Source organism: Prosopis cineraria, unplaced genomic scaffold, assembly GCF_029017545.1.
Source record: "Prosopis cineraria cultivar Desert tree isolate PC_DT_omini unplaced genomic scaffold, ASM2901754v1 PC553, whole genome shotgun sequence".
Taxonomy (NCBI): domain Eukaryota; kingdom Viridiplantae; phylum Streptophyta; class Magnoliopsida; order Fabales; family Fabaceae; genus Prosopis; species Prosopis cineraria.
Window position 1 is genome coordinate 27,925 of NW_026555878.1, and position 19,408 is coordinate 47,332.

A 19,408-nucleotide genomic window follows, 5' to 3' on the forward strand; every position below is an offset into this window, starting at 1 on the left:
AGAGTTGGTGAGAGCAACTGTTTCTGCAGTGAACATGAGAAAGGCTGGGTTGAATAACGAATCCAGTGAATGAAACTGAAAATGGGCTTAACCGCAAAAATGGAGCACAGATTCTTTATATCAGGGCCTCTGATTTTTGTAAAAATATAGGAGGATGGAATTTCAATCTTTTAAATCATTATCTTCATTTTGATATGATCAAATGTATCTCTATTGTGCAACTTTCTAATCAACAGGATGATGAAGATATCTTTTTTTGGTGACCTTTCTCATATGGCAATTTCTCCATTAAATCTACCTATAAGGCTATGGAGTTACATAAGGAATAGCATCACTTTAATTTATAGACTAAGATTTAAAAATGACCTACATATAAAAAAAATATTTTCTTTGAAAGGTTGCCTTAAATCATCTCCGACTCTATCTCATGCATGCAATTGGGAATACTACCCAATAATGTACTTATTTTTTTGGTTGTAACTCTTTTAACTCTTCAATGCATATTCTTCAGGACTGTGAGGAAGCTAAAGAGATTTGGAAAAAAGTTTAACACATTCTTCTCTCTTAATATGCAGGATTGGATTATCTGGAATGCAAGGGTAGAAGTCGAAAGCTTAAAAATAAGAAGAACACCATGGCAAAAACTTCTTGCACAAACTTGCTAGAATATTGTGGACAGTGACATTACCTTCTCTGACACCCAATAAATAAATAATGACTTGAAGCTCCTATCCAAAGCCTTTTGCTTGAACAAAAGAGATACTGCTAGTAAGGTTAAATGGATCCCTTCGGATTACGGATGGGTTAGACTCGATACTAACAGCCTAGTCAACATTAATGGAGTTACAGTTTGTGGAGGTATCGTCAGAGACAACAAAGGAAATTGGATCAAAGGATTTTTCAAATACCTTGAATATTAACCTAGCACTTTAACTGAATTTACGGGAATCCTTGAAGGTCTTAATCCTTATTGGAATATGAAATTAACCAAAGTTAATGTTCACATTGATTTAATGGAAGCATTGTCACTTATTGTATGCTATGAAAGCCACCCCTTATCAGACGTTATCAAGAAGATTAAGGAGCTCACTATGAGAGGCTGGATTATTACCTTTGATCACGTCTGTAGAAAAACGAATATATATGCTGACCTCTTAGTCCATAGATCAATGCACGACACCTTTAATATTATGATTTTTGATGTTTCCTTGATAGATTATATTAATCTCATAATTTTAAATATGATTAGAATATAATCCCTTTATACTGCTTTGTGGTGGCTTTGTAATAATTTAAAAAAAAAGGTGGAGTACGGATCAGAAGCTTAGAACGTCGCCGTTTTTGCAGTGGCCGGCTGTCTTTCATGTCGTTTTCAGCGCTGTGAGGAGGCATCAATGCGCTGAAGCGCCTTGGCCTTCCCATTTTACCCTTTTCAACTTCTTCCAGACGCCTAGAAGAATCTGAAGAACATTAAATCTCGGCACAAAGAATAGCAATCAAGCAAGCTAGCTCAAGGGATGCTACGCAGTAGCATGAAGAAGAGCAAGAGACTTGAGTTCTTCCTCGAGTGCGTCATTTCTCTGTGCGTCATAATTCCGCTCGTGAATGCTTCAATCCACGAGTATGCGAACGAAGCTTTCATTCATAGGTCAAATGCTTTCTTCTTCCATGGCGGCAGCGAAGGACTTTACGCTTCTAAGATTCGCGATTCTTCTACTCCTGTTCCCCCAGACAAGCCTCTCAAGGGCAAGTCCTTTATTAGGTACTTCTCTTTTTTTAACTGGAATTTTGATCCTTTTCTAGGGATCCTTATTCCCTTGAATTGTTTGCCTAAATGCATTTCCTCTTCCATGCCTTTGGTTTACACTCTTGATAATCGTTCCAAAGTCACTTTGTCGTTTCGCCTTTTTTTTTTGTTTTGTTTTGTTTCTGCTGCATATTTTATATCGGTGTTATCGGAACGAGCTCTATTACCTTGGTTTTGTCTTCATTGCCTGGATTCTGAGTGCCCAGTAATGCAAAACGCCAAGCCTCCTAGGTTCTCAATTAGCCCTTTCTTGACTTACTTTGGATGGCCCTTTCTACCATATACGTGTAATAGAAACAGCAGGATTGCAACAATGGCCATGTAGCCTGGTGGCATGAAATGAAAGCTCCCAGTGGGTGGTTGTGAGTTTCATCCCGCTTGCAACCTGAGACCATACTTACTTTTGTTAGGACATAATTTTTTATCAAGCAGATACTTTTATGGCCTCGGACTTTTTCTCTGCTATGAGAAATTCTATACCTGATGTTAGCTGCGATAGGGTGATTATCAGATTTGGCTTATAATCGTAGATTTTGTCAATGAAAAAAATTAGCTGCCCGCTGAAACTGTTCATCTTAATTGGTTTAATTGAGGATGATTTCATTCTCACTTATAGAACTGCAGGTTTGACACCGTCACTTTTGTGAGGCCTAAGGAATATGCAAATAAGCATAATGAGATGCAGCAAAACACTGGCTTGGTGGAAGCCATAATACTTGAGGTAAAGGATAGAGAAAGAATTGGAGGTTCGTTTCTGAAGTCTGATTTGATATGCTGCACACCTACTCTTTCTAAAGAGGGACACTGCACTACTGGGGAAGTTATCATTCTGAAAAACCAAGAAAATTCTGAGTTTCCTAAACGGATTAAGACATTTTTCCAAGGAAATAATGAAGAAGTTAAAATGGAAACGCAAAGCATCCAAATAAATAGCACAGGGATGTACTACCTTTACTTTATGATTTGTGACCCTCAGCTTAAAGGGACAATTGTAAAAGGAAGGACTGTATGGAGGAATCCTGATGGTTATCTGCCAGGGAAGATGGCTCCTCTTATGACGTTCTATGGCTTTATGTCATTAGCATACCTCCTGCTTGGCCTTGTCTGGTTCCTGCGATTTGTTCAGTTTTGGAAGGATATCATTCAGCTGCACTACCACATTACAGCAGTAATTGCTCTTGGAATGTGCGAAATGGCTATATGGTACTTTGAATATGTCAATTTTAATTCTACTGGAACTAGGCCAATGGGAATCACTTTGTGGGCTGTGACATGTAGCTGTGTCAAAAAGACTCTTTCTCGCCTTCTTCTATTGGTTGTCTCAATGGGTTTTGGTGTGGTGAGGCCAACCCTTGGTGGTATCACTTCAAGGGTTCTTCTTCTTGGGCTGGTTTACTTTGTTGCATCAGAGGCTCTTGAGCTTGTTGAAAACCTGGGCAACATCAATGATTTTTCTGGGAAAACAAAGTTAGTTTTGGTCCTTCCTGTTGTTTTCCTAGACACCTGCTTTATTCTTTGGATTTTTTCATCCTTATCTAAAACATTGGAGAAACTTCAGGTAATTTGTTTTTTACTGGATTTCAACCTTCTCATTGCTGCCTTAGCTCTCAGTTTGTTTGTTTAGTATGTCTATCCTTCTGTATTTGTGTGCTATTTTGATCGTGCCATAGTATGTCTATTTTTCTTCTTTTGCTGAGGCTAGTGGTTCTTCTTATTTTGTGTGCTTTTTATTATTCAAGCTTTCGTCTGTGAAATGTGCAGTACTATATTGAAGAATCAATTTTATTTAATCTTTGCTTTTAATTTTTGGATGCAGATAAGGAGAAACATGGCTAAACTGGAGCTTTATAGAAAATTTACTAATACTCTTGCGGTGTCTGTGCTGCTCTCTATTGCATGGATTGGATTTGAGGTAGTTTTGCTGGGGAAAAAAATTTATATTTTGCTATGGGATTTACTGCATTGGAGTACTTAAGGATTTTGCTTTGGTTTGTGAGTTATTGCTAACTAGGTTTTATTGACCAGCTATACTTTAATGCAACTGACCCTTTGAGTGAGTTGTGGCGAATTGCTTGGATTATTCCTGCTTTCTGGACGCTTCTTGCATATGCTCTGTTGGCGGTGATATGTATCCTTTGGGCTCCTTCTCGTAACCCTACTAGGTACCATCCTTTTCTATGAGCTTTATAGAGTTGGGTATTTTTGTTGAATTTGTATGACTGTATCATGAGTCCTCTCCTTTCAATTATGTTTTGCTTACTTGAAATAATAAATTAATTGACTTTTATGCAGTTTCGCAATCTAAATTCTAAATCATCCTGATGAACTACTTAAATGCGTATATCTTATTTCTATTTACTTTCAGATTCAATTACATTTACCTCTTCTGAAGTTTTGAAATCAATTCTTACACCTTCTCTGGTTTCAATTGAAAACCAAAACCTTCCCTAAAGTTTATAAACCCCACATTTAAACTCCGCATAGTTTTAACAATATTGCACAAACGCCCTTAAGTCTTTATAAGCATTAACTTGGCCTTTTGGTGATGCATTCTTGTTAATATGACGGAGGTTTCCATATAAACTGAAACTAGATGGTGGAGTGTAGGTTCTAAAAATCCCAGGGGAGGTGAACATAATTTTGCTCATCATTTTATTTGAGATTGTGTTTCAAAGTGGTTATTGGTGCCTTCAGGTATTCTTTGTTCATTGCAAAATTTGAGGATGTGTTTAGCTGGTTGAAGGTGTAATGGATGAAGGAGAAACTGAAAATGCATCTAGATATGAAGCTTGTTTTGATGCATTATGATTATAGCCCTTCTGATATCTTTCACTTTCACTTCTATCAAGCTGACCCAAAGTGAATGACAATATTACTGTTGTTGTTATATTAACTAGAGAAATGTCACCTGTGCTGACGCACAAGTAGCTTCAAATAGTTTTGAAATCACGTGTATTTCAAGAAGTAATAATGGCACGACAATGAATAAACAGTGGCCAAATATTTAGTTTTTATATAGATATTAGATCACTATCCTGTCCAGTAATGCATGGGTTCCCAAAAAAAATTAAAAGCAAAATTATATCTGCCTTTTTCATTAGATGTAAAAGAGAAGATAATTTAGTTTATATGTTTTTATTGCATAGAAATGGATGAGTGCTATTTTTATTTGGCATAAAGGGTGTCTTGAATTACATGGGATGTCCTCTGCTAAGGTGGTGTTAAAGTTAATTGAGAAGAGTTTAATTTTTCAAGTTGAATCGTTTATATTCATGTATTTCTGTATTAAGAGAAATACTGACTAGAAAAAAATGTGATTGTGCAATGAGTCTGTTGGAAGCATTAGATATTCATGCATTAGTCAAGGACTAGTATACATCAAGGGTCACTTGTCTTGTGCTAGAGGAGGGAGGCTTATTCAACATCTCATCTTTATACCAATCCCATATGTATAAAATATATATTTCCATTTTTATATCTCCTCTTGTACTATCTGCATATACTTTTTCTTTATCTATAATTGACGGTTCTGTAGGTTTGCATGTTTCTTGTATTGGTATTTCTGCTCTGGCATGTACCTGACAAATGAATACCTTGATTCCTAGGTATGCCTACTTAGAGGGAACAGGAGATGACTTTGATGAGGAGGGTATCTCTCTGACAAGTGGCGTAATGAAGATGAGCGGCGACGTGGCTGCTAAGCTGGACCGGAAAGAAAGAAAAGGGTCTAGTGCCACAGATCTTACATATGTGGAAGATATTGAGGAAGATAAGCGTGAGTAATATTGTTTAACCCCGCCTGTATAGCAATGGACATGGATTGGATTCCGTATGACTTCTTTTCTTTCAGGAGGCCCTTTGGTGTGTTCATAAGCATGTGTGGTTTATATGTAAGACAGAACAGACCATTTGGCAAATGGAAATTAGGCTAAAATTGTTCAAATGTAAAAGTGGTTCTTACCAACATAAATGGATATAGAACAAGACTTTAGCAGAAGCGCATGGTGTGATCAGATTCAGATCACAGTCATTCTTTCATTTTCATTCAATTGCCTTAATTAACCTTGCCAACATTCTCCGAACCTGAATCTTCTCAATCGAGTCATCTGCTGAATTAGAGGGGTTCCCATGGAACTTAAGTTATACCATTCACGTACTCCCCCTTCGTCTTATTTATATGGTCATGTTAACTACTTTCATAAAATTAAGGAGATTAATTAAAATTAGATAATGTCAATATTTTTTTTTAACAAATTTTCAATGTTGTACCTAATCAAACTAATGTTATTAAGCTAAGAGTGAAGGAGATAACTGGTAAGGGCGTTTTTGTGAATGTTTCATTGGTATTTGACTAAATTTTATAAGTGATCTTATTTTTAGGAAAATTTGCAGATACTTATAATTTTCTTCAACTTTTTTTTTAAATGGTAAAAGTTTTCTTTATTTTTTTAACTGAAGTTTTCTTTATTTTTGTTTTAATCAAATTATTATGGTTTAACTCATTTGGTGTGTTAATTTCTGAAAGTTAAAATTATTAATAAATTGTTAATGCATGATTAAGTTAAAAAAATTAATTTAACATTTTTGGCCAAAAAATAAAATAAAATTTAATTTAATACAATGTTTACATTTTTTATTGTGTTTTTCAATCAAAATTATTTATGTATAAAAATTATTTAGAAAACATAATTATATAAATGAGTCATAAAAATTATATAAGTGATTATAAAGTTATTTAATCTTTTAGTGAAAATATGTAAGTTTTTAATTTCATTTTTAAAAAAATTCAAGAATGTTAACATTCAGAAATTAACAAATATAATAGATCAAATTACAAATATTCAATTGAAATGAAATAAATTTAAGAATTTAAATTAAAAAAAACTATAAGAAAGTACAAATTAGTTTTTCGCCTTGTATCAAATGCCAATAAGTAGAGTCTTACAAATTACTCTCTTCAAGCCCAATTATATGGTGCTTTTTATAAAAAAATTTTGGTCTTTAATCTAAAGTATTTGATAGGATATTAATCATGTTTTTATAATATTATCTCTATTCAAACTCATTAATCATAAAAGAAAATATAAAGTAAATTTAAATTTTTTTTATTTAAATAAAGATTAAATGAGAAGTTTACTATTATTTTCATCCCAACTTATAAGATATTTTTTGAGAAGATTTTATATTTCAAAATATAATATACTTTAACAAAAATATCGTTTTATTAATGAATTTTTTTCAATAATACACTTTCTATTATATTCTCTCATTTTAATATTCTTAATAAATAAAATATTAAATAGAAAGTATTTTTAAAAATTTATATTTTTATTTTAAAAAATAATGTTGTAAAGTGTGTTTATGAGCTTTCTTAGCATAGGATTTGACCAACCTTTGTTGATAATGTAAAAATTAGCTTTAGGTCCCCAATATTTTAGTTGTTATTGATTGTATACATAATTTTATAAAAATTTTTATAATCTAAAATGAAGGAGGCATTATATTGTCAAACAAAGTTAATAACTTAATTTTGAGTGAAGTGATGGGAGCAACAGTTCATCAAAAACAAAAAATTGATGGGAGCAACATTTATTGGTTCATTAAAAATTGCCCGAATCCGTACTTGTTGGTTTTAATTGTACAATTGACAATGATACTCTCTCCAATCCTATTCATAAGATAAAATTTTTTTTTAATCTTATTTATAAATTATCTTAATAAATTTTTATTGTAAATTTTTTTATTTAACTTTCATTAAATGTTGGATAGAATCTATCTGTAATTTTAATTTACGTTGCATGGCAGTAATTTGTTCTCAGTCAGTGTCGCTGAATAATGACAAAGAAATAATTGTCATCTTTCCAGGGGGCTCCCACGGAATCCAAACCCTTGAAAAATTTGGTTATAATTTTGTCAAATTCTGAGTTTTGACTTTCATTTGTCGAGTTCTAAAAATCTTCGTTTAGAATGTCTGTCTCATGAAAACGATGTAATTTCTGTAAATTACATGATTAAAATGAAGCCAAGAAACTTAGGATTATATGGATGGAATTAAAAGCCAAATGATTAAAATGCTGTGAACTGACACTTTTGAATTGGAAAGTCAACGCCCCATTATGTTTCTTCTCTAATTTTATTCCAATTAAAAATTTTCATTAACCAATAATCCATATTTTTAAAATAAATACATAATATTAAAACATATAATAATAAAGATGATTAGTGAAAAGTGTCTCTGAAAATGTAACAGCTTTGATAATTTCAGAACAAAACTCGTAAAAAAGAGCAGTAGTCGGTGTACGTATACAAGTAGTTCACCACATGGCGCATCGCATGCAAATATATACACATGCATGATCATCTTCTATTAATGGCCAATGAATCATCGATTCCGTTTTCTTCGTCAAATTTCACGTCGATATCGTCAAAAAAACTAACACTCTACTTGCTTTGTCCATTTCTTTCGACGCTTGGTTAATTTCTTGCACTCTCAAACCTTTCCGCTGCACAGAACCCATTTTCGTTTTGGGCTCAATCGAACTAGACTTGGATGAAACTGTTGCTTGATGCGATTTAATTTGCATGATAGGTCTGTTGGGTTTTGTCTGATTTATTATTAGGATTTCGGATTTTTCGTTTCGGAGATAATAGGTTTTTATTAGGAGGAAAATATGGTAGAGAAGGTAAAGATTATAAGTTTTGTGTTTAGCGTTTGGATTTTGCTTTGGGGGTGTTGTGAGGGAAGGTTTGTGGTGGAGAAGAACAATATAAGAATCACGAGTCCGAATTCGTTAAAAGGAACGTATCAATGTGCGATTGGGAATTTTGGGGTTCCAAAGTATGGAGGAACCATGATTGGCTCTGTGGTATACCCCACAGAGAATCAGAAGGCTTGCAGAATTTTCGATAATGCTCCTTTTAAGTCCAGGCCTGGAAGTTTTCCCACCTTTCTTCTCATAGATCGTGGAGGTTAGCTTTCCTTCTCATTCTCTCTCTTGTTCATCCTTTAATCTCATCATTCGTTATGTTTATAAGCCCTTATAGAATCTCTACAATATTCATCCACGTGTTCTCTTTCTTATGCATGGGCCAAACAGTAGAATATTCGATGTTTGATTATATGTATTCAGTATCTTTCAAGGAATTAAAACAAAACAAAACATGAACAAGTTAGTTAATATTGAGAAGTCATCTCTGGAGGAAGGAAGTGAAGTTTATGCCTATGATCACTCTTCTTTACCATTGTTAGATTGCTTCTTCACTTTAAAAGCGTGGAATGCACAGAAGGGAGGAGCGGCAGCTGTTCTGGTTGTGGATAACAGGATGGAGCCACTAATAACGATGGACACCCCAGAAGAAGGAGCGAATTCAAATGATGATTATGTGGAGAACATTAACATTCCTTCTGCTCTTATCAGCAAAACTCTAGGGGATAGCATCAAGAAAGCCCTCTTGAAAGGAGACATGGTTAAAGTAAACCTTGACTGGAGAGAGGCTCTTCCACATCCTGATGATAGGGTTGAGTATGAGTTTTGGACTAACAGCAACGATGAGTGTGGGCCAAAGTGTGACATGCAAATCAGTTTTGTGAAAAACTTCAGAGGAGCAGCTCAGCTGCTTGAGAGGAAAGGGTTCACACAATTCACCCCTCACTACATTACTTGGTATTGCCCTGAAGCATTCATAAACAGCAAGCAATGCAAGTCTGAGTGCATAAACCATGGGAGGTACTGTGCTCCAGATCCTGAACTTGACTTCAGTAGAGGGTATGAAGGCAAGGATGTTGTTATGCAGAACTTGCGCCAGGCTTGCTTCTTTAGAGTGGCAAATGAAAGCGGAAAGCCTTGGCAGTGGTGGGATTACGTCACCGACTTCTCAATCCGTTGCCCCATGAGAGAGGACAAGTACACTGAAGAATGCTCTGATCAAGTCATTAAATCTCTAGGTAGGTTGGACACTTGATTTCTTTTTGCATTAATTTTAGTTTATATATGTATGTGTTATGTATGTATACTTGCATTTTTCTTTGTTGTTTTGAATGTCTAGCAAATATACATGAATTAATCAGTTTTAGTTTACTTGTGGTTGAGTTTCATAGATATTCATTATCAAATTCTTTAATACTCTGCAGATATTTTCAAGAACTAAAAACTATGTCCAAGACCAGTTTAAGGAATGCGTTCGAATGTCATCATTTTAATGAAAACTCGTTAGTAAATAACTATTATAATCTACACTTTATTTGTGTCATTTAAGATCCCTAGAATTCACTTCTCTTCAAATGCTGAATCTTTGTCACTGTGAAAGAACAAAACCTATTGTCAAATCTCAACGTAAATAAGAATTATATACCTGGCTGTCCTGTTATTTTCTCTTGACATAAATTCAAGCAACATTATGCTAAGTTGAGAAATAACCAAACACTATTTTTCACTTAACAGGTGTTGATCTGAATAAAATTAAAGATTGTATAGGAGATCCCCTTGCAGATGCTGAAAACCCTATTCTCAAAGCTGAACAGGATGCACAGGTTGGTTTTATAAGCTGTAAACTATTTTTCCTTTTTTTTCTTTTGCTGCACTTGTTTTCGAACTGGGTCATACAGTTTATTTTGTTGGTATCATGTCACATTCTGTTCCACTTTTTGGCTTCAGATTGGGAGGGGTCCTCGTGGTGATGTTACTATACTGCCTACTCTTGTTATAAACAACAGACAGTATAGAGGTTTGAGGAAGCTCTTCTAGATATCTTGATGGCTATATAGTTATATTCTACTTTATAACATTTGTTTTCTACTGATTTTAGGTAAGTTGGAAAAGGCAGCAGTTCTCAAGGCAATCTGTGCAGGTTTCCAAGAGACCACTGAGCCATCAATATGTTTAACTCCAGGTCCTTATTCCATTTCTTTCTCGTTCTCTTTACTCTAAGGAAATCATTAGTCTCACAGGCATCCCTAGGCTCACGTGGTAATGGATTATGTGTATTGGCTATTTGGTACTTCCTGATGCTTCCTCATGTTATTTTAGCATGAAGGATTTTCTTCTTTAAAGCCAGCAAATCAGAAGGGAAAATTTCTGACATCCATCTCTTTAAAAAAAAAATGCATTTTATTTTTGTGGAGGCAAATATTTTGTTCGTAAAATTATCCCATTGAAATCGAACCTTGTTAAAAGCTTATGATTTTACTGATTTTTCTTTGAAGATATGGAAACAAACGAGTGTTTGGAAAACAATGGTGGTTGCTGGCAGGACCCATCTACCAACATTACTGCGTGCAGGGTATTTATTTAAGTGTTCATCACATTTTTGAGAAAAGATTTATCATCATTACTTCGTTTATTTCTCATGGGATCTGGTTCTTCTTGCTTTTTTTTACTACAGGATACATTCAGAGGACGAGTGTGTGAATGCCCTATTGTTCAAAATGTGAAGTTTGTAGGTGACGGATATACCCACTGTGAAGGTAAATAATTTTGACTCGTACGGAGTATAAAACAGTCAGACACGTTTGTACTGTCTTTTTCCCTGCAACCAAGTGCTGATTCATTTTCTTTTCAGGTGAAAGCTACAAGTGGTTGTTCTGACTTTTATGTCTTTCATTTTTAAAGACTGCATTTGTCACTTAATTCTTGTGAGTAATAGCTTGTTGAATCTAGCAGCTTCAGGAGCATTGCGATGTGAAATCAACAATGGAGGTTGTTGGAAGGGAACACAAAGTGTCAGGACTTACTCAGCTTGTATTGTGAGTATTTCTCTATGCACCAATCTGTACAGCTTATGCTAGCTTTTGTTCTTTCTTGCTTTCATTTTTCTCTTTTTGGTTTGGGACAAGGGCTGGAGAGTGAGGATGATAGAAAATAATTAGATGAAATTCATGATCAAAGATAAAAAGACTGAGACAAGTATGAATGTATTCAGGAAAAAACTTAAGTCCCTGTATTTTATTCAAGTTTTGCTATAAGTCTCTGCACTTTTTTGAATATTTTAGATCTTTATATTTTTGTTTTTTGGTGTTTTAGATCCCTCCATAAACTGTTATAAGGACCTAAAACACCGGAAAATAGTGCGGGAACCTATAGCAAAACTTGAATAAGATGCAAAGATCCAAAATTTTGTTTTCCATATTTATAAACAATGCTTAGATATGAGCATATCAGATATGCTTTTCAAGAGAATCCATTTACACTTTAATTTACACGTTCACATTCATATAATTCGATCGAGTCTAGTTGAGAACTTCTCTGCATGATACGTTGGTTCCCTGTTTAACTGACGGAGCAGGATGACCGTACAAAAGGTTGCAAATGTCCACCTGGGTTCAGGGGTGATGGAGTCCGGTCCTGTGAAGGTAATGGCATAAAGTTACAAGTTGAGCTGCACTATTCACAGCTTGTTAATAGCGCAGCTCCTTTTAACTTTTATGAATTATAGATCATTGATATTGAGCTTTGTCTATTGCATAGAGTATTAATAATGATATTTTTGTGGGACTCGTGTTGCAATGTTACAGATATAGATGAGTGTGAAGAGAAGATGGCTTGCCAGTGCCCAGAGTGCAAATGCAAGAATACCTGGGGAAGTTACGACTGTAGCTGCAGTGATGAGTTGTTCTACATACGAGAAAATGATATGTGTATTGGTGAGCCCTGAGATTTTATGTTTCTATCAGCGTGCATGATAATTGCTGAAGTTTCTGTACAAATCATTGCCATTTTCTTAATGTGATGTAAATTCAGGCAAGTATGCTAGTTCAGGAGGCAATGGGGGATTTATTTGGCTGATTATGTTCATATTGGTTGCTGCTGTTGCTGGGGGATATGCATTTTACAAGTACAGAATACAGGTATTGTTCTTCTTGGGATAATGAGACTTTCAATCTTTTAAATTTGTTTCAATTCTTTTTCGAGTTTATATTTTTTTTATCAATTTAGTTCCTTGCATTTTCTTAATATATTATGTTAATCCTTTAAGTTTTAAAACACAAATTAACTCTTAAATTAATCTAATATATAAAGTATGTTAATGACTTGGCACATATATGTAGCTAAATAAGAATAAATTAGCTAGAAAATCGATATTTTTTTTTCTTAATATAGTCTCTTACTCTATGCTTTGTTCTTTTTTATAAAAAATTTTTAATATACTTTTTTGTACATAAATAATTATACTTTTTTCAGTAATCTATATGGTTGTAATTGATATTTCATTATCTATGTCAGCAAATTTTAACAATATTGCCTTCTCTTCAAATAATAAGTATCAAATCGATAATCAAAATAAACTTAAGAGATCAATTGATAAAAATTAAACTTAATAGACCAAATCAATAAAAGAGGCAAACTTAAAAAACTAAAAATTTCATTACCCATCTTCTTCAATTTGATGGACAACTTCACGAGGTAGATGCTAATATGTGGATCCCACAGTGAATGGTTAGCAGATTTTACTTGAATTCATTTTGAGCATTGACATCCTAAAATTGTTTTGTTTTGTTTTTTTTTTTAATGAAATATTTGCAGAGATATATGGATTCAGAAATAAGGGCAATTATGGCACAATACATGCCCTTGGATAATCAACCAGAAGTCCATAATCAAGCTCATAATGCAATCTAAGATTTTAGCGGACATCTTTTTGCTACGAGACCAACATATCCCCTGAAATCTTCTGCAGTTGTTTATTTAGTTAGTAGGGGGAGGGAGAGAGAGATCAAGATGATTTCTTGTCACGCATATAAATGAGGCAATTTGGTATCATGCTTCCCTTTCCTTGACAATTTATATCAATTTAGGTGTTTGTAATATGATCTTCTAATAATGCATTAAGTTATCTTTTATATATAGCATTGATCGTCCTAACTGTGAAATTTACGATTATGTTACTTTTTTTTCATTAACTACATACTTATATTTCCTAGAACAAGATAAGTCATATGAAAAAAATATAATTATTGAATAAATAAAAATACCCGAGTTTCATTATTAAATATTTAATTTTATTAGAGCAAGACCCATCATAACTTGAATTTCAACTAAACAAAAAATCTTTAAATTAGTATCATGGAAAGATGTGACTTGAGGTTGTATCACATGGGAAATGTATACTTAGCATGGAAGTCAAGGTTTAAAAAATGGTTTTTACTTTTATCATTGTGCAATTTAGTGAGCTGTTATCAAGGCATACAAAAAATAGAGGAAAAATTATATATAGATCTCGTGTAGTAGACTTATAAGTAAATCTCACAAAATTAAAAAATCACAGCCATTCTTAGAACTTGAGTGTAATTTAAAATTAAACTACAAAAACAATAATACTTTTATTAAACATACATTACATCAATCAAATAATTAATTTATAACAATTTCATCATCAATTTATAATTATAATTTTAACCTTTTACAACTATAAATTTACATATCTAATAGTTAAAAATCATGTTACTAACAATGTTTAATATTAATTGTTTGCAATTATTTCATTAATAATTTACAATTATAAATTTAATTTTTTTACAACTATAAATTTACATATTTAATAATTAAATTAATTAATTTAATTATTAAATATATTGTAAATTACTGATGAAATAATTATAAACTATTTAACTGATATAATATATACATATTTAATAAAGACATTATTATCTTTTTATCCTAACTTCAAACTCAAATCCCAAGAGATTTACTTGTAATTTTTGAATTTCACAATCTTTATTTATAAATAAATCTATTTCACAAAACTTATATATAATTTTCCCAAAAAGAAAACCTTATCACCTGCGCGCAACTCCAAAGATATTTACAATAAAATTATCTTAATAGACTCAAATCAGTATGAATTGATATTTACAATAAAATTATCTTATAGATAAGAGTTGAATACAAAAGCAGACTGCTGGTAAAAACATAAAAACAAAAGCATACTCCAAGGATTCTTTTTTAAAAAAATAATAATAAATACCACCACAGAACTAATCACGCCACTAAATTTGGGCGAAATTAAAAAAAAACCCAAAAAATTGATGCCAAATATAATTCATGAGCACAATATTATGGGGAAAAAATTAAGTTAATCTCAAATAAAAGCGTTAATTGTAATCTCAATTCTAGACTAACTGATGGTAACACATGCTAGTTGTACTGGAAAACATCCCTTCTTTGGAGGGGGAAAAATCCTTAACATTGAGAGCTAAAGAAGTTATATTTCATACTAGTTCCACAGAAAGGGAATTATATGACATTTTAATTTTAATGTTTTATATGTCACGAAATAAAATTTAGTCCAACAGGCTAAAATGCATTTTTCCCAACTTAAAATTATTTTAAATAAAAAAATATTGAAGACAGAGAACCAAAAATTGCCCCCTACAACTTGAGATTAATTATCAGATTCGATCAAGATTCTTCAAGTCTTATATTTCATACAGGAATTCATTCTGGAACAACCGCAGTAACAAATTAAACTATAAATAAACATAAAAATCTGCTCTTCCATCCCTCCCGGTTTTTTTTTTTTTTACGAAAAAAGAAATTTACCCTGACATTTTTATTTTTCAAGCAGATCTTCTGCCACTGAGTGGCAAATGAAAAATTAAAGCAACACCAACACCAACAAACACCATAAAAGACATCTGCAGACATCTGACCGGCATTTTGTGTAAGAAACATATCTTTGTATAGCGAATTACAATGAACATCAAAATGTCAACCTTACGTGATTAAACTAATTTCCCGGTCCAGTTCCCAGGTTTGAGTCCCCAAGTGGTTTGCGTTCCAGTACCAATCTGTAGACATAAAATGCCGCCACTGCACCGCTGCATAGGACAAAAAGGTTGTTACCATACAAAATCTTAGTCACTCAGAAAGATGCAATATAGCTCCAAGAACATGGATAATAAATTTATAGGAATGCTTGAGAAGAGTAGTTCAGCTAAAGGTGAATCCACTAATGTGACCCATGTCTTCTGCTTTACTGTGTCAAGATTGAGAAAATGATGGAGGTTTCAACCCATTTACTTGGGAAACTTAACATAGGTTTGGCATGATAAACACATTACACTTGCCAAATATATATTTGACACAATACGTGTATCATACCTTAACATTTCACACCGCTAGTACTTTTTTGTTTGGTATGCTTGAAAATATTTCATTGAGGTTATTGAAAAATGAAGATACACACACATACCCCTCCAATAGAGTCTAAAATTTTAAAAATTGTTTCTCTCTCGTATCATATTAGTTGCATTACAGCATCGGTGCTTCCTAGATTGAGAGTAAGGCTCGATGAATCTGATGTGGAAGACAGTAAAAATATGGAGAGCAGAGCCCACAAAGATTTTTCTAACAAATGGTGGGCTTACCAAATTTGGCAGCTCCATACAGTGGGTGAGATAGGAATAACGAGTACGGGAAAATTTTCAATAAATTATGACAAGAAAAAAACTAAACATGGAAAATCAAATACTCGTATATCATCTAACAGGATAGTCATATATCATCCATATCAGGTAATTGAGACCCTGCTTTTGAGCCTGGTTTATGATCGGCACAAATGATCAAAGCTACTGAAGAAAAAGGAAAGGATCCTCTCAATACTTTCCTTTCTCTCCTACACAAATCTCCATGGTCAAACGGCTGTGCATTTATCACCATTCTGCTCTTAAAAACAAGATAAATAGATAATATTGCTTCTTTATAGCTGTGACTAAATGAATATATATTTGGTTTATTGCCACAGATCAGTAATCTTCTACTGTTAAATCAAATGGATAATTAAATAAATGGAGGAGTTTGTGTATGGAAAAAGATATGCAAAGAAAATTACAGAGAGGGTCCATTTCCTTGAAAAGGCTGGCCAATTAATCTGTGTTAGCCCCAGTTATAACTCTATAACGTTAGTGGCTTAAAAGACATGTCTTCTGACTGCTAGTACTTCTGAAGCACCTTCAATAGATGGAATATACGTGTGTGTGGTGTGGTGGTGGTGGAAACTTGGAGCTTTCAACTCGTGATGCGCGAATCAAATCATTGACATTAGTAAAATCTGCTTTCAATCAAAAACTGTTATGTTCCTCTTAAATTTGAACACAGTGGTTATCTAAGACTATAAGAAATTATCCACATTGCAATTTGCAACGTAGGAAACATTCTTCAATCAATGACCTAAGAAACCCTTTCATACAGAGAGGCATGCCTATTCAAACCTATGCACATGTAAGAAACCACTACGAAAGTAGGAGAAAGGTTAAAACAGTTCTCAAACAATGGTCACATATATTACAAAAATTATAACAAGAAGATTTCAAGAACCTGATCAAAGTAGTGAACCGAGTTATGGGAGGCGACCCCTGAGAAAAGGAAAAGAAGGAATAGAAACCATCAGTATTTTAAAATTGTTTTCATGGTATGGAGCCACCTTAAAGGTTATCTTTTTCTTCTATTCATGCTTTATTATATTTAAATCAATTTTAAATACAAATGTATTACCTTGCCTAGTAAGATTATCTCTCGCAGGAATAATATGCTTGCTATTGCTGCAAGTCCAACAATTAATTTAGAGTGAGCTTAAAAATCTAGAAGAAACCAATAAAACATGATAGAAGAAAATACAAATCAGTAGATGTTAGGCTAAAATTTAGAACACAAAGTAACACCATCAGGTTATTACACCATGAGCTTTGATGCCAAAACAAATACGAGTCTATTTCTCCTTAAGGCTAGTAAAGTAGAAAGTATTTTACTAAGATTTTTCAAGAAAACATTTGCAATATTAAGTGTACAAAAAAAAGAAAAAAAGAAAAAGAAAAAAGCAGATTGAAGGCATTGATAGCATTGATAATCAATGAAAACCAGATTCAATTAAGTGACCATTCATGAAATAAATGCAAGTCAATCTTATTAAATGGGGTCAACTATGGATTACAATGCCATTGTGCTCTATCATTTACAAAGTTTTTAGGAATGTCTTTAATTAAGAGATATCAATCAACAACTTCCATAAGTGTTTCCTTTGGCCTTCCTCTACCCCTCTTAACAAAGTTCAAAATTATTTATTTCACTCTCCTCACTAGGGCCTCCTATAGTCTTCTTTGTACATGTCCAAACATCTTAAATGATTTTCTACTATTTTTTCCTCAATAAATGCTACAAACACTTTTTCTCATATACGCTCATTTCAAATTTTATTTTATGTATATACCCACACAATCCATTTCAACATTCTCATCTTTGCTACTCTAAACTCTAACTATTTCATTAAAGCTCATCATTCATTACCATATAATATAGCTGGCCTTATAGTAGTTCGATAATACTTCCCTTTAAATTATGAGGTATCTTCAATTGCAAATAACGCATTTAGCCTTTCTCCAATTAAACCATCCAACTTCTTACATGCAACATCCCCATCGATTTCTCCTCATGTTGAACAATAACTCCAAAATATCTAAACTTTTCACTTAAAGTAAATTCGATCTCTCAATTTCACTTTCAAATTACTATTGACAAACCTCTTATTAAAATTACAATGCAAATATTATGTCTTTTTCCTTCTCAAGCAGAAACTTTTGACTCCAATGTCCCCTCTATAATTCTAGTTTACAGTTAATCTCATCCATATAAAGCATGCATTTATAGTGGTCAAGTATATGAGAGCCAAAAAATATTTGACCACATACGTCAGGATAAAAATGAAAAATAAAGCAAAGATGGCTCAAGCTAAGCCAATAGCACCTGCCACCCTGATTGAGAGAAACATCACAATCCTTGTCTCTAACTTAAAGCACTCCTCCACCATTTTTGTTTGGCACATATATTAAACTATAAGAGTTGAAACAACATGTGTATATCAGATCGCTTGGCTTCAAAAATTTATTTCACCCAACCAACAATTTAACAAAATTGAATGATCTTTTAAGAAAAAAGAATATCAAATTCCCCAAGTTCATGATTGTTTTCACAGTCAATTTTAAGCCCAAAATCAAACAATTAGATGTTACGTGCAAATGAAATTCATTTTGTTTCTTTTAAAGAATAAATTTTCACAATCAGCTCTCTGTGACTTTGAATCCTATTATGACTGTTGCTTGCTACAAGATTTATCTCCTTATTCTTGCTCTGCTGCCACGTTAGTCAAAATATAGAGATAGCTATACAGAAAAAGTCAAGGAAAAGTAAGATAATACTTGAAATCACTTGAGTCGATGAAGAAAATACGATCAAATTAGAAGGAACTTCAAACCTGTCATAGCACTGGATGAGGAATGGATACAGAATCTTCAGCAAAATATTATGACACTAATAGTAAAATCTCTGGCAATAGCCAATTGAACTATCATTTAAAAACATCAGCAATTTCTTTAAATTGCACAAAGCATAAGCTTTTTTGTACTCACAGCTCCAATTAAATTAATAAGCTTATTAGTTTAGCTGCTGCACCTCTTTGTAAAATCAGTACCAACTAATGCTTTGGCTTGTTACAATCAGTTTATGTAGTTAGTCTAATGATTATATTGAATGATACAGACCAAATGTGGCATCAATTGATACATAAAATGATAGCATTGTATGATTGGCTACAAAAATTGAGGATGGTTAAATT

The 19,408-nt window shown here is 33.1% G+C and overlaps 2 protein-coding genes and 1 long non-coding RNA gene across 4 annotated transcripts; 2 read left to right on the forward strand and 1 right to left on the reverse strand.

Moving 5' to 3' along the window:
• Positions 1-1,438: 1,438 nt before the first annotated feature.
• Positions 1,439-5,804, forward strand: LOC129297554 (uncharacterized). Its single transcript, XM_054935881.1, has 5 exons — positions 1,439-1,762; positions 2,432-3,365; positions 3,624-3,719; positions 3,833-3,969; positions 5,413-5,804. Exons 1-5 carry the CDS (start codon positions 1,518-1,520, stop codon positions 5,588-5,590), a joined length of 1,590 nt encoding a protein of 529 aa, XP_054791856.1. The 5' UTR covers positions 1,439-1,517; the 3' UTR covers positions 5,591-5,804.
• Positions 5,805-8,226: 2,422 nt separating this feature from the next.
• Positions 8,227-13,559, forward strand: LOC129297555 (vacuolar-sorting receptor 1-like). 2 transcript variants are annotated; one of them, XM_054935882.1, is made up of 12 exons: positions 8,227-8,776; positions 9,057-9,752; positions 10,249-10,337; positions 10,462-10,531; positions 10,613-10,696; positions 11,010-11,086; positions 11,189-11,270; positions 11,464-11,549; positions 12,089-12,155; positions 12,318-12,446; positions 12,544-12,650; positions 13,327-13,559. In XM_054935882.1, the coding sequence occupies exons 1-12, from the start codon at positions 8,479-8,481 to the stop codon at positions 13,420-13,422; spliced, it is 1,881 nt and encodes a 626-aa protein (XP_054791857.1). In that variant the 5' UTR covers positions 8,227-8,478; the 3' UTR covers positions 13,423-13,559. The 2 variants fall into 2 exon arrangements, with proteins under 2 accessions (XP_054791857.1, XP_054791858.1); XM_054935883.1 differs by having other exon boundaries at positions 11,467-11,549.
• Positions 13,560-15,143: 1,584 nt separating this feature from the next.
• On the reverse strand, positions 15,144-18,019 carry LOC129297553 (uncharacterized). Its single transcript, XR_008590216.1, has 3 exons — positions 17,296-18,019; positions 17,119-17,156; positions 15,144-15,620 (listed from the first exon to the last, which is right to left on the reverse strand). It is a non-coding gene; the product is annotated as an uncharacterized LOC129297553 (long non-coding RNA).
• Positions 18,020-19,408: the final 1,389 nt, after the last annotated feature.